The sequence below is a fragment of the Protopterus annectens genome, chromosome 5.part0 (assembly GCF_019279795.1).
Source record: "Protopterus annectens isolate FY-2018-M chromosome 5.part0, PAN1.0, whole genome shotgun sequence".
In the NCBI taxonomy this organism is placed as follows: domain Eukaryota; kingdom Metazoa; phylum Chordata; order Ceratodontiformes; family Protopteridae; genus Protopterus; species Protopterus annectens.
Window position 1 is genome coordinate 1,855,305,516 of NC_056735.1, and position 12,326 is coordinate 1,855,317,841.

The following is a 12,326-nucleotide window of genomic DNA, read 5'->3' on the forward strand; positions in this document are numbered from 1 at the left end:
CATACTAGAGGGCACTGGTTAGGTCTTTGGCATTTTAAGCCTTAGTTTCTCTATGAACCATCCTTGGGGTCTCAGTTTGTGGGTGGGTAACCACACCCTTTATATAGTCTTCGTGAACATTCTCATAAACTAAGACTGAGGAGATGCCACCCTCCCTCTCTTGCTAATTACAAACCAGATGCCAGCAGCCACAGCCTGCATGGATGCCTCAAAGACAAGTCAACATCTCAATGGCTTCTGATTGGGGGACATACTAGAAGCCAAAAGTGTGGAAACCTGCAAAGTAGCCATGTCAGATGCCTCAGTGAAATCAGATTCCAAATCCAGTAGACTAAGAAGCCATTTTGCTATGCTTGATGCTTCTGGAGCAAGGAAAACTACTGACACCTGTCAGTCTGTTCTTGTTTTCCCACTGCTTCTCTCAGTGTTGCTTTTCTGCTTGCTAGAATTTCGAAGGAATGTCCCTGGAGGCCTTGGTCATTGGCATGGTAATAGGGAACCAGGCGCACGCCACCTTAGAAGATGCATATTCCCAAAGAAACTTGGTTGTTTTTCTGAGTCATCAGGATAAACCTGGTGCAGTGAGGACAGGTGTCCATGCTGTGCTCCTAGACAATGCAAGAAAGGCAAGTGACATGGAGGTCTTCATGTAGAATTGTCTTTCCATAATCTATGCAGTTGTGCTTTTTAACATCAATAATTTGGAAACTATTAGAAACACTCTAATAAGAGGGGGGGGGATTTCACTTTCAGGGTATTTATCCTTCTGCTGGAAACAAGCTTAATCTCCTGACTGGCGATAACGAAAAGCGTGCAACTGTAACATTGTGGCAAGAAAAATCTGAAGATGTTTTTGCCTGATGCCACTCTCATATACCACCAATGCCCTGATGTCCAAGTCAGGGGGAGTCATCCAAGACGAACATGGGAAAGTACAGATCTGGACGGCAGGGCGGACACAGTTTTAACTGCAGGCAGGATATCCATTTATTACAGCTGCAAAAGTGAATGATCGTAACAGGTTTACAATGCACTCCTTACTAAATATCACAGTATTTTTACCCACTACACAGTCTCAAAATATTTAGAATAGAAACAAACACACCCCACAGTTAAGAATATCATCATTCTGTATATACCTTTAACAATCTACATAATGGTTGAATTTTTCTTTCTCCTGATTAAAGCCCCATTTGACTGCTGAGGTCTTCCAGCAATTCTGACTTCGGGGGGTTCTAACTACTAGCTCCCAGGATGCCCTACATGCATCAACTTAAATACCCTCTCAAAACAAGCACCTCTCCCCTTCAGTGTCTGTACACTTAAGTCCTCCACTTTTCCAGCTTAACTTTTAGTTATGTACTCACCATAACTTCAGATGTTTGGGATCCATCTCGCCTACATTCTGACTGATGGGTTCGGAGCCGATCCTCGGCTCCGACTCGGCACGCTTATGCCAAAGAACGAAGTCTCTTATTGGCTGAGCTTACTATATCCCAGGATGCACCACTACCAGTCCCCCAGATCTAGTTTGTCCGCATACATGCACACACGCATGCACTGCTTATATAACATTGACAGATGATACAAGATAAAAAACAGTAGAACTCAAACCGTTCAATCTCTTCTGATCTCCAAGGCAGGGGGAAGGAGGGTGGGTATTAGGAATGTAGGCGAGATGGATCCCAAACATCTGAAGTTATGGTGAGTACATAACTAAAAGATGTTATGTGATCCTATCTCGCCTACATTCTGACTGATGGGACAGCGTCCCTAGCACCTAAATCCTGGGTGGCTCACTGGAAAACACTCCTGAGTACCGTGGAACCAAATGATGCTCGTCCTTTAGATGCCACATCCAATTTATAGTGGGAAATGAAAGTGTGCGGGTTGGACCAAGTAGCCGCAGCACAAATCTCAGAAATCGCGAGCTTGGAATGGAATGCAATAGAGGTAGCCATAGCTCTAGTAGAGTGAGCTTTGACAGATGTTGTAAGTTGTTTATTTGAAGAGGAATAAGCTTGAGTTATGCAATCTCTGATCCATTTGGCAATAGTAGCTTTAGTGATGGTTTTACCCAGTTTATTATCTGAGAAGGACACAAACAATTGATCTGTTTTCCGAATTTGTTGAGTCCTATCTAGATAGAAGCGCAATTGCCTGTGAACATCCAATGTATGGAAGGTGTATTCCGCTTTGTTTGAAAATTTTGGAAAGAAAACTGGTAGCTCTAAAGATTGTTGGAGACAGAGATTAGAGCAAACTTTTGGGACAAAAGATGGATTAGGTCTAAGTGATACTCTATCCTTGTGAAAAATCAAGTACGGTGGTTTGATAGATAGGGCTTGAAGTTCTGAAACTCTTCTTGCAGAGGTAATTGCAATGAAGAAGGCAGTTTTCCAAGACAGATATTTCAACTCACATGTAGCAGCCGGTTCAAAGGGGGAAGATGTTAAGGCACGAAGTACCAAATCAAGATCCCACGGAGGCGCAGGATGAAAAACTTGGGGTCTTAAAAGCACAGCACCTTTCATGAAAGTTTTACATAATCTGCTGCTCATCAACGGTGGGTCTATGGAATCGTGAAATTTGGAGATAGCTGCTAGTTGGACTTTAATAGTAGAGACTGAAGATCCTTGATTAAACAAGGATGTTAAAATTTCAAGACCTCTGGTATCGGGGCAGTAATAGGGTCTAAGCCTCTGAGTTGAGCCCAGATAGCAAACCTCTTCCACTTACTGTGATACAATTTCTTAGTGGTGGGTTTGTGGACTGAAGATAAAATGTGAATAACTTCCGGGTCCAAGGTGTGATTTCTGACTATAGTCGGAAGTGGAGGAGCCAAGCTGTTAATTTCAAAGTGTGAAGGGACTGGTGCTGTTGTCCCGACTGATGAACCAGAAGGTCCGGAATTAGATCTAAGAACCAAGGACCGTCCAGGGTATATTTCTGTAGGTAGGGGAACCATACCTGACGAGGCCAGTACGGAGCAATTAGAATCATTGTGGACCCCAATTGGGAAGCTTTCTGGATGACTTTGGGGAGGAGTGGAATCGGAGGGAAAGCATAAAGCAGTCCTGTTGGCCAAGGTTGGACTAGAGCATCCGTAGCTGTCTCCCCTTGACGAGGGGTCAAGGAAAAGAACCTTTGCACTTCGTGTTTGTGGTGTTGCAAACAGGTCGCAGCACGGAATCCCCATCTTTTGAAAATCTGAGCTGCTACTGTTTCGTTCAGAGACCACTCGTGAGGAGAGAGAATAGTCCTGCTCAGTCTGTCTGCCAATACATTGGATTTGCCTGGAATGTGGGTCGCTACCAGGAAGCTTGGTAGCCACTGCCCATTCCCACACCCTCATGGCCTCTCTGCAAAGGGGTAAGATCTGGTCCCTCCTTGTTTGTTTAGATACCAGACCACCGACATGTTGTCTGTGTGGATGGCGATAATGCCTTGAGGGAGAAACTTGTGGAGGGCTTGTAAGGACAGAAGTACAGCCCTCATTTCCAACACATTGATATGGAGAAATGTTTCGTTTGGAAGCCAAGAACCCTGAACTGACCTGCCCAGACAATGCCCCCCCCAACCCGTCTGGGAGGCATCCGTAGTCAAGGTGGCCACCGGAGGGGGTATAACAAAGGGTCTTCCCTGATTCAGATTGGATGGCAGAAGCCACCAGCGGAGGTCCCGTTTGCACGTTTCTGTAATCAGTATGTGATGATTGAGGGGGAGATCTTGAAAAGACCATTGTGTCGATAATAGCCACTGGAGAATCCTCATGTGCAACCTTGCCAGAGGAACTAGGAGAACCGTGGCAGACATTGAACCTAAAAGTTGTAGGACCATCCTGGCTGGGGCTTTGGATCTTAGAAGCAGGGCTCGGACTTGATCTTGTAATGTTTGTATCCTTTCGGTAGGAAGGAAGATCCGCATTAATTTTGAGTCTATCTCTGCTCCTATGAATCTTATGTGCTGAGAAGGCAGCAAGACAGACTTTGACCAGTTGAATGTAATTCCCAGGGAAGCACCCAGGAGATGGTGGCTTGTAGGTTCTCTAGTAGTAGATGCCTGGTGGTGGCAGTCAGGAGCCAGTCGTCCAGATAGGGAAACACTTGGAATCCGAGACTCCTCAGGTGAGCAGTCACTACTGCCAAACACTTGGTGAACACCCTGGGGCTGTGGTGAGACCAAAGGGCAGTGCACAAAATTGGAAATGACTGTCTCCCAGGCTGAAGCGCAGATACCTCCTGGACGCCTGATGTATCGGTATGTGATAATAGGCGTCCTTGAGATCTATGGAGCACATCCAAACATCTTTCTCCAACAATGGGAAAATGGATTGTAAAGTGACCATTCGGAATTTGGACTTCATGACGGACTGGTTTAGTTTGCTGAGATCCAAAATGGGTCTCAGGTCCCCTGTCTTTTGGCACTAAAAGAACCTTGAGTAATTTCCGGATCCGATCTGGTCTGTGGGGACCGGTTGGATGACTCCTTTTTCTAGCAGCTTTGAAGCTTCTGCGGCTGCAATTTCCCTTTGACTGAGTGGTGGGTCCGGGATTTTTTTGGACGGTGGGGGTGGGCGTGTGAAGGGAATGGTGTAACCTCCGGCAATAATCCGAAGCACCCATCTGTCCTGAGTAATAGACTCCCAGGCTTTTAGGTGCTTGGCAAAACGGCACCTGACTGGCTCTGGAGCAGCACAGCCGGGCAATCCCTCATGGAGTGTGGGAGGCTGAAGAGCCACGAAAGGACTCGCAGTCTCCAGTGTTGCGGGGGCCTCTGCCGCCTCTGGGACGGCGTCTCCCAGAAAAATTTCCCCGTCCTCTGCCTCTGGAAGGGGAATCTTCCTGCTGTTGAGGAAAGAATTTCTGTGATTTGTGGAACCACATCTTCCCTCCTCTTTTGGCCTTGGGATAAGGCCGAAAGGGAGTGGAAAATCGTGCTCCTACGGCAGATAAAGTCTTTCCCTCCTGCTCACAGTGGGTAAGAGTGTCTTTTACCTTGGGTCCAAACAAAGAGGACCCATCAAAGGGAGCGTCGGCAAAGGAAGACTTGAAGGCCTCCCTTGAAATGACACAAACGGAGCCAGGCTTGTCTTCGTGAGCCACGCCTGTGCCTGCCGCTCTGCCGCCCCTTGCCGCATATGAAATGAGCCTCATGGATGAGTTAGAAATCGAGGTAAGGGTAGCCAACTGAGAGCCAACCGACTGGGCTAGCTGCTCAGGTAGGTTACCTGAGAGGGAGTCTGAGAGCTCCTTGACCAGATCCCTCTGTAGTCTGGTGAAATGTGCCAAATAAATCAGGGACCTCAGAGTAAAGGCCGCTGAAGTCAGGGTGCGCTTCCCGTACCGGTCCATGCTCCTAGACTCCTTATTAGGAGGATGGACGGACGTTGAAGCCTCTGCCACGTCCTGCTGGGTAGCAGATGCCACCACCATGGCATCTACAGCCACGCCTTTCGTTAAGAACTCCTTCTCGGGTGGGGCAGACAAAAATTTGTTAGGGCGAGAAGGCACTGGTTCCACAGTATCTGGATGTTCCCACGCCCTCCGACAAACCAAATCTAGGAGCTCGTCGAAGGGCGGAGACACCCAGGAGGCGGAGGGCTGAGCCCCGAAGGCCTTGAGGAACACCGACTCATCAGCGGAGGGGGGTTTGGAATTCCAGCCGCCTCGTTGCTTGAGGATCTCTAGAATGTCTGCAAATGAGACATCATCTGAGGACGACTTTGGGGACCCCTCCGCATCATCAAGATCAGTGTCCGATGTAAGAGACTCATCGGGGGAGTCCACGTGCTTCCTCTTGCACGATCTCTTCCTTGGGGCTCCTCCGAAGACAACTCCGAAGACCCTCAGGAGGAGGGAACCCCAGTGGGGTAACCTCAGGCCCCGGGCTCCGCTGCCTAGAGACAGGGAACTGCCAAAGACCCAGTCTCCATGCCCAGGAAGGTGCCGGTAAAGCCGTAGAGATGGCCAAAGAAGATTTGGCCAAGGCACTCCTCATAGCTCTGAAGGCTGGACCCCAGAATCCTGGGTGGGTCCAGTCTCCGAGCCATGATAGCAGACGGAAGTCCCGCGGCACCGAGAGGGAGGCTTGGAACCGACTGCATTGGTCCCAAACGTCACCCGGGCCCGGCCGAAGAAGTCCGTGTGCTAAACTCGGACCCGAAGGCCGGGGTTGGAGTAAGGGTCGGAGCCGACCCTAGGATCTCCACTGGCTCCATCAGCACCTGCTCCGGAGCCGGGCGGTCGGAGGAGGAATGGCAATGGAATGGGCTATCGGCTCCGAAGCCAATTGGGTCGGAGCCGAAACAAATTTCTGAAAGACTGGGGACTGGAAAAGTCTTTGGAGTACCCTGTCTATGTCCGAATCTGACATCCTTGATGACCTGGAAGAGACCGAGTGGGTCCGAGTAGGCCTCTCCAACGGCTCCAAGGGACTAGGGGACCGGCTCCGAATCGACTCGATAATTATCTGCGCCGAAGGAGTGTCCAAACCAATTTCCATCGGTGCCGAAGAGGGCTTCGCGCCGAGGAGGAAGTGTCTGAGCGGACAACCTTCATCGGCTCCAAGATCAGTGGAGCCGATGAAGATGACCCGCCTCTCGAGGCCCCAGCCGTCGGCTCCGAACCCAGAGGAGTCGAGGCTGGAGGCATCGAGGCAGACCGTCGCCCTCGGCTCCGAAGTCCGTGGAGCCGAAGGAGAAGCCTGCCTATGTCTTTTGGCGGTCAGTTCCGATGGGCTGGTCGGAGCCGCCCTTTTTCTTTGCAGGAGAAGGAGAGGAAGCTAAAGCCTCTTCAAATGAGGGTTTAATAAGGCCTTTTAAAATAAGTTTATTTTTCCTCTCTTGGAGGACCCTCGAGGAAAACGCGTGGCATACGCTACAGGACTCCTGCAAATGTTTGGCGCCCAAACAGTACACACAGAGAGAATGGTCATCTGTTATTGACATTTTGAAACTGCACTTAGTGCACTTCTTAAAACCTGAAGGCCTAGGAGCCTGTGACATTATGGCAACCAATTTAGTGAACTAGCAAAAACCAAACACACTAAATATCACAGAAAAAATTCTTCTTTTTTTTTTTTTTAACCAAAGGCTGTCACAAATAGACAAAAATAACTAAAGGGATCCAAGAGCCCCTAAATAAAACGGGACTTGAACAACAACGGACTGACAGGGGAAGGCCCTTCAACTCAAAGGGGACCTCTAGTCAGAAAATACGCAATCACCACACAAATATTTAACAGAAAATATTCACTCATACACAAAAACACGAGATAGCTGTTAAAACAGCTTTTTGTTGAAATTTTAGGAAATTCCTGACAGGAAAGTAAGTGAAGAAAACACTACTTAGCTCAGCCAGCTCGAGACCACGTCTTTGCTTGTTAGCGGCAAACGAGATCTGGGGGACTGGTAGTGGTGCATCCTGGGATATAGTAAGCTCAGCCAATAAGAGACTTCGTTCTTTGGCATAAGCGTGCCGAGTCGGAGCCGAGGATCGGCTCCGAACCCATCAGTCAGAATGTAGGCGAGATAGGATCACATAACATCTAATCTTTTTTTTTGCTCATACAATGATCTCTGACTAATTCCATGCTGCTGTTTCCTGCACTTCACTGCCCTACAAAATTAATGACATCCTCAACAAGTGGTTGTTACCTGTTTCTAAGGCCAGCACTAAAAGGTGACAAAAGAAGTGACAAAATATCACCAGTTATCACTTAGATAAGTGATAGCAGTATTTTACATCTGTGTGTGTGGGAGCTGTTAAACACACACACAACACACACAACACACACCACGTTTGTGTGTTTATTTTATTTACTCCTTGTTCACTAGGTGGGTGGGCTGGTCTACTGACCCTTTTCATCCACAGTTAGGGCTCAGCAAACAGCTGTATGCATATAATATAAACTATAGAGTAAGCAACACATACAACAAAAAATAGAGTATGCATTGAAAGAGATGTGTAATTAGGAAAGAGCAAGTCATAGCATACAAATTCTCAGTACTAGTACACTAACAATAACAGGAGGTAAAAAGTACAAGTACATTGGCAAAAACATATAAGCATGAGTTATAAGCAAGAGTTATGTTCATATACACAATAGGGAAACATCAAATAATATTTAGACACTGCACTTATGCCATTGTACCTGAATCCTTACATCGCTCTAAATAATATTTAGACACTGCACTTATGCCCTTGTACCTGAATCCTTACATCACTCTAAATACTATTTAGACACTGCACTTATGCCCTTGTACTTGAATCCTTACATCACTCGAAATAATATTTAGAGCAGTGTAAGGATTCATGTACAAGGGCATAAAAGCAGTGTCTGCTACCATGGTGGCAAGTATATCAGACTTCCTTAAGAAGACAGTTTCGAAGAGCAGGTTTAAAAGCCTCAAATGTGACTTGGGTTTTTACCTCTGGGGGGAAGTGAATCCAAATGGCAGGACTTAGTCTAGAGAAAACGCTTTGATGCCAAGCAAGGAAAAGGTTGTCATTTTGGAAAATTCTCAGGGTATAATTTCACTGCCTAAGCATGAGTATAGTTTTTAGGGTGGGGAAGGGTGGTAGCTTGAGTTTCAGATTTTGAAAAGTAGAATGCTGAGAAGAAAACTTGACCAGTGTTACTGATAGCCACTTGGTGTCATCAAGTAGAATACAATGCTGCATAACTGGATATGCTACATTTGTGTGATTTGTAATCTCTAAGTATTGTAAGAGAAATGAAGAGCCAGGAAAGACAAACCATATTCAAATTTTGGAAGTAGAGCACCACATTTGGTGATGGCAGACCAGGCAATTAGAGAATGAAGGTGTACGATTCTGAAGCAGAGTCTCAGTTGTGCCAAAACATTACTGGTCTTTTATCTGTGTGAGTGGAAAAGGACATAGGTGGATAGACAGACATACAGACAGATGCTCAGAGATCACATCTATTCTTAGAGGCTTGGGGGTAGAAAAATAATTAAAAACAATTAATGCAGTTCCACTGAGCACTGCGGCACTTAGTATAAAAGAGGCTAAAGATGAGTGTTGTTATAAAGCAGCAAGAAATTTGCTCTAAAAACTAGTTACTTCTTTTTGTTATATTGAGTGATCTTCCTGTCAAAATTTGCCAATGGCAACTGGTGAAACAGTGGCTGACAGACATAAACAAGAGAACAAAATCTCAGCAATTCTAAGAAACTAAAGAGAAGAAAAACTTAGCTCCACTTACAGAGACAAAATAATTTTCAATAGTTATTGCACAAAGAAAGATTTCTCCACTAGCAGTGCTGTCTATTGTAATTACTGTAATTTGTGTAATGACTGCTGTATCCATTCATTTTATTCTTTATGATTCACAGAGTTTGTTTTTTAATTTACAGTTAACGTAAAACTTTTTTTGGCTTACCATGCTGAACTACTTGTCCAATGAACCACGAATGGTATTCTTCGTTGAAAGCCTTGACTTCATAAATTTGTCCGGCATTACTGCCAAGCAAGTAGAGTGCTGCTTCGCCTAAACAGGCAAGGAAAATACATGACTATTACAGAAATCTGGCTGTAACAAAACAGAATCAAACTTCAAGCAGCATCAGTCAAAATATTAATAAGCAGCATTTCTAAGTTAGTTAACAAAATTAGAAAAAGTATTTAAAATATGACTTTAAAGTATAAAACAAGTTTCTTTGTCTTGTGTCCACAGAGCTTTTTTTGACAAGCTCCAAGCTCCCAGCTCCCCACAACTTTAAAATGGATAAAGCGGGTATCAGACAATTGACAAATCGATTTTTTTAATTACTTTTCTGGTGCTTGGTATACCGCAGTTAAAGAAGTAATACATTTAATACAAACTGTGGTCTTAGTCTGAGATGAAAGGTTAGATGGCTAATCAGTTTTAATAGCAGTGCCATGCAATTTTATAGCAAGTAAAACAGCATCTGCTGAACTTGCGCAGGCATGAAAATAATATCCTGCCACTAATGCTTCCGCGTGTCTGAACTCACTGTCGCACCTAGATACACACAAGGCCTTTGGCGGAGATTCGCAGATGAGCACTGTACAGTGCAGGGCTACTACCTGGGGGATTTGCTTTACAAGGTGGCACACCTCTAAGAAGGCATGTATTCAGCATCACCTTTGAATCACCAACCCCCTGCATATGGTTGCTACATATGCTAATTTCTGCTCCGCTAACCATTATACACCTACGAATCCTAGTCCTTTTCATTTCTGCATTCTAAAAGCGGAAAGAACTAGCAGTTCAGGTGACTTAGCACTTTTGGGACCAGCATATGAATAAAACCATTTTACTTCCACAAGCTTCATCCAATAATATTTACTTACTATATTTGTTTTTTTGGGATTATCAGACTGGGTCACGTGTAGTGTGTGTGTGTGTGTGTGCGTGTGTGTGTGTGTGTGCATGTGCGTGCACGTGTTCCTGAATCACCAAAGCTTTAATTTTTAGTGTATTTGTGTATGTATGAATATTTAGACAAACTCATTTTACTTATGAATGTCACCTTCATGTAACAGAAAATCCTGATATTTAATAATATGCTTTTTTTTCAGACTTGCCCTTTCAGATGATTCATGCAACAATACACTACTGTTCTATCGAATAAATCAAATGAAGTTGGAATAAAATGACTGTCACTTTGGATCAATACGGAGTTTAAAATCATGATGAAACAGAAGCACAGAAAGGGGAAGGAATAAATGCTTATCTAACTTAACCCTCTTAGAATTTGCTTCTACACTGCATGTATTCTAATAGTGCAGACGCTACCTGCCTGCAGCCCTGCATGCTCTTAAGCATTAACTTATTGTTCTCCTTGCACTATACCTTTTGACAACAGTACAAACTTCAGCAAAAACAAGAGTATTATTCTGTAGAATGAATAACATTTATAGAAGTTTGACATTAAGGCAAGTAACTGATACATAAGCTGTTTAAAAACAATCAAGACTTTAAGGCACATGCAAGTCAGACAATCTGCAACTGCAGCTGAAAAGTAACAGTAACAAGAATTTACATCAGAGGGACATTTTTTGGTGTGGTGACTGCTTGAAGTGAAACATATTCCACATGAAGATACCCAACGGATGCCTTAGTAACTTCTATAACACATTTAGAGAAGCAGCAATCTGGACAGTGCCAGTAAGCACAAACAGTAACTCTGTTCACAACACATACTGTACAAAACTGACTGGCATGGATGGTCGGTGGGATTATTATCACAGTAAAACTGAAACAACCAGCACAATATGTATACAAATAGATATGTATACAAATGGTTGTTTTCCCTACAACAGCTGTACGAGTTTGTTAAATGTAAGCTTACTTGTCAATAATAAGTTGCATAACTAGGCGCATCCCTAACATACATATTAATCAATTCCAAACAAATGCAGTAATTTTACAGAAGGCTTTTTTCAGCTCTTAATAAGCAAAATCGGAATCTTTTTCAAGTTAAGTTCCCTAAACTTGGGTCTGTAATGACTGTGGGTGGGAGCTTCTAAACAAAGAAACTTAAAGTGAGATAAAAGAACAGCTGCTCTAGCTGTTATTGGTAGCCAGTTTACTTTTTCTACTGTAAGCACTGTTCCTGTAAACAGGCAAGGAGATGAAACAGGTTTTACTTACTTTGGTTTGACAGATGCATGAAATGGAAGTGGAATTAAGGGACACTACTGCTGAGGGTGCACTTTAGTTCTGAAAAGAAAACAAAGGCACACCTAGTATCACAGTCCACTTGTTCTGTACGGGGTTTATTAAATGATGCAGATACCATAATAATCTGAGATAGTTGTGTTCATAGGCTGTGGGATAAAACAATTAAAGGTCTGTAGAGCTGGATTCTGGTAGCACCTTCCAGAACTTGTTATGTCTTGAATATTATGACAGCAGTCCTACTGGTATGAACTATAAATTTAATAGTGGCAGACTGTATCAAAGCAGATTAAACTCTGGACATTTTTTTGATATTTTCTACTGTTCTTCCCAGTTTAGATAGCAAACAGATTGTCAGCACAGAGTTACTTTATGCTGAAGTAGACTCAATTTAAGGTCACTATTGATAAAGTGGGAAAAATACAGAAGCAAGACTCACCCCAAAACCACCCAAATGGCAGAAGGATGTCACTGTGATGTAGGCAAGTGTTTTAAGTTATCCATGGGTTTCTATCTTCACCTATCAACATTTTCCATGGTTCTTTCCCTGCCAGTATTTCACACTGCATCTTCCTTCATAGTGTCTCAGATACTTCAGTTTCTATACATATTATCTCCGCTGTTCTTCACCTGAATCTTCTCATACTCTTCCA

The 12,326-nt window shown here is 44.2% G+C and overlaps 1 protein-coding gene across 2 annotated transcripts in view; it reads right to left on the bottom strand.

Annotated features, from left to right (window-relative positions):
• RNASEH2B (ribonuclease H2 subunit B) overlaps window positions 1-12,326 on the bottom strand; it is a 593,154-nt gene that overhangs the window by 444,244 nt on the left and 136,584 nt on the right. For both annotated transcript variants that reach the window (XM_044071685.1, XM_044071684.1), the window contains exon 3: window positions 9,409-9,516. In XM_044071685.1, the coding sequence (XP_043927620.1) occupies window positions 9,409-9,516 (108 nt within the window). The remainder of the gene's footprint in view (window positions 1-9,408; window positions 9,517-12,326) is intronic.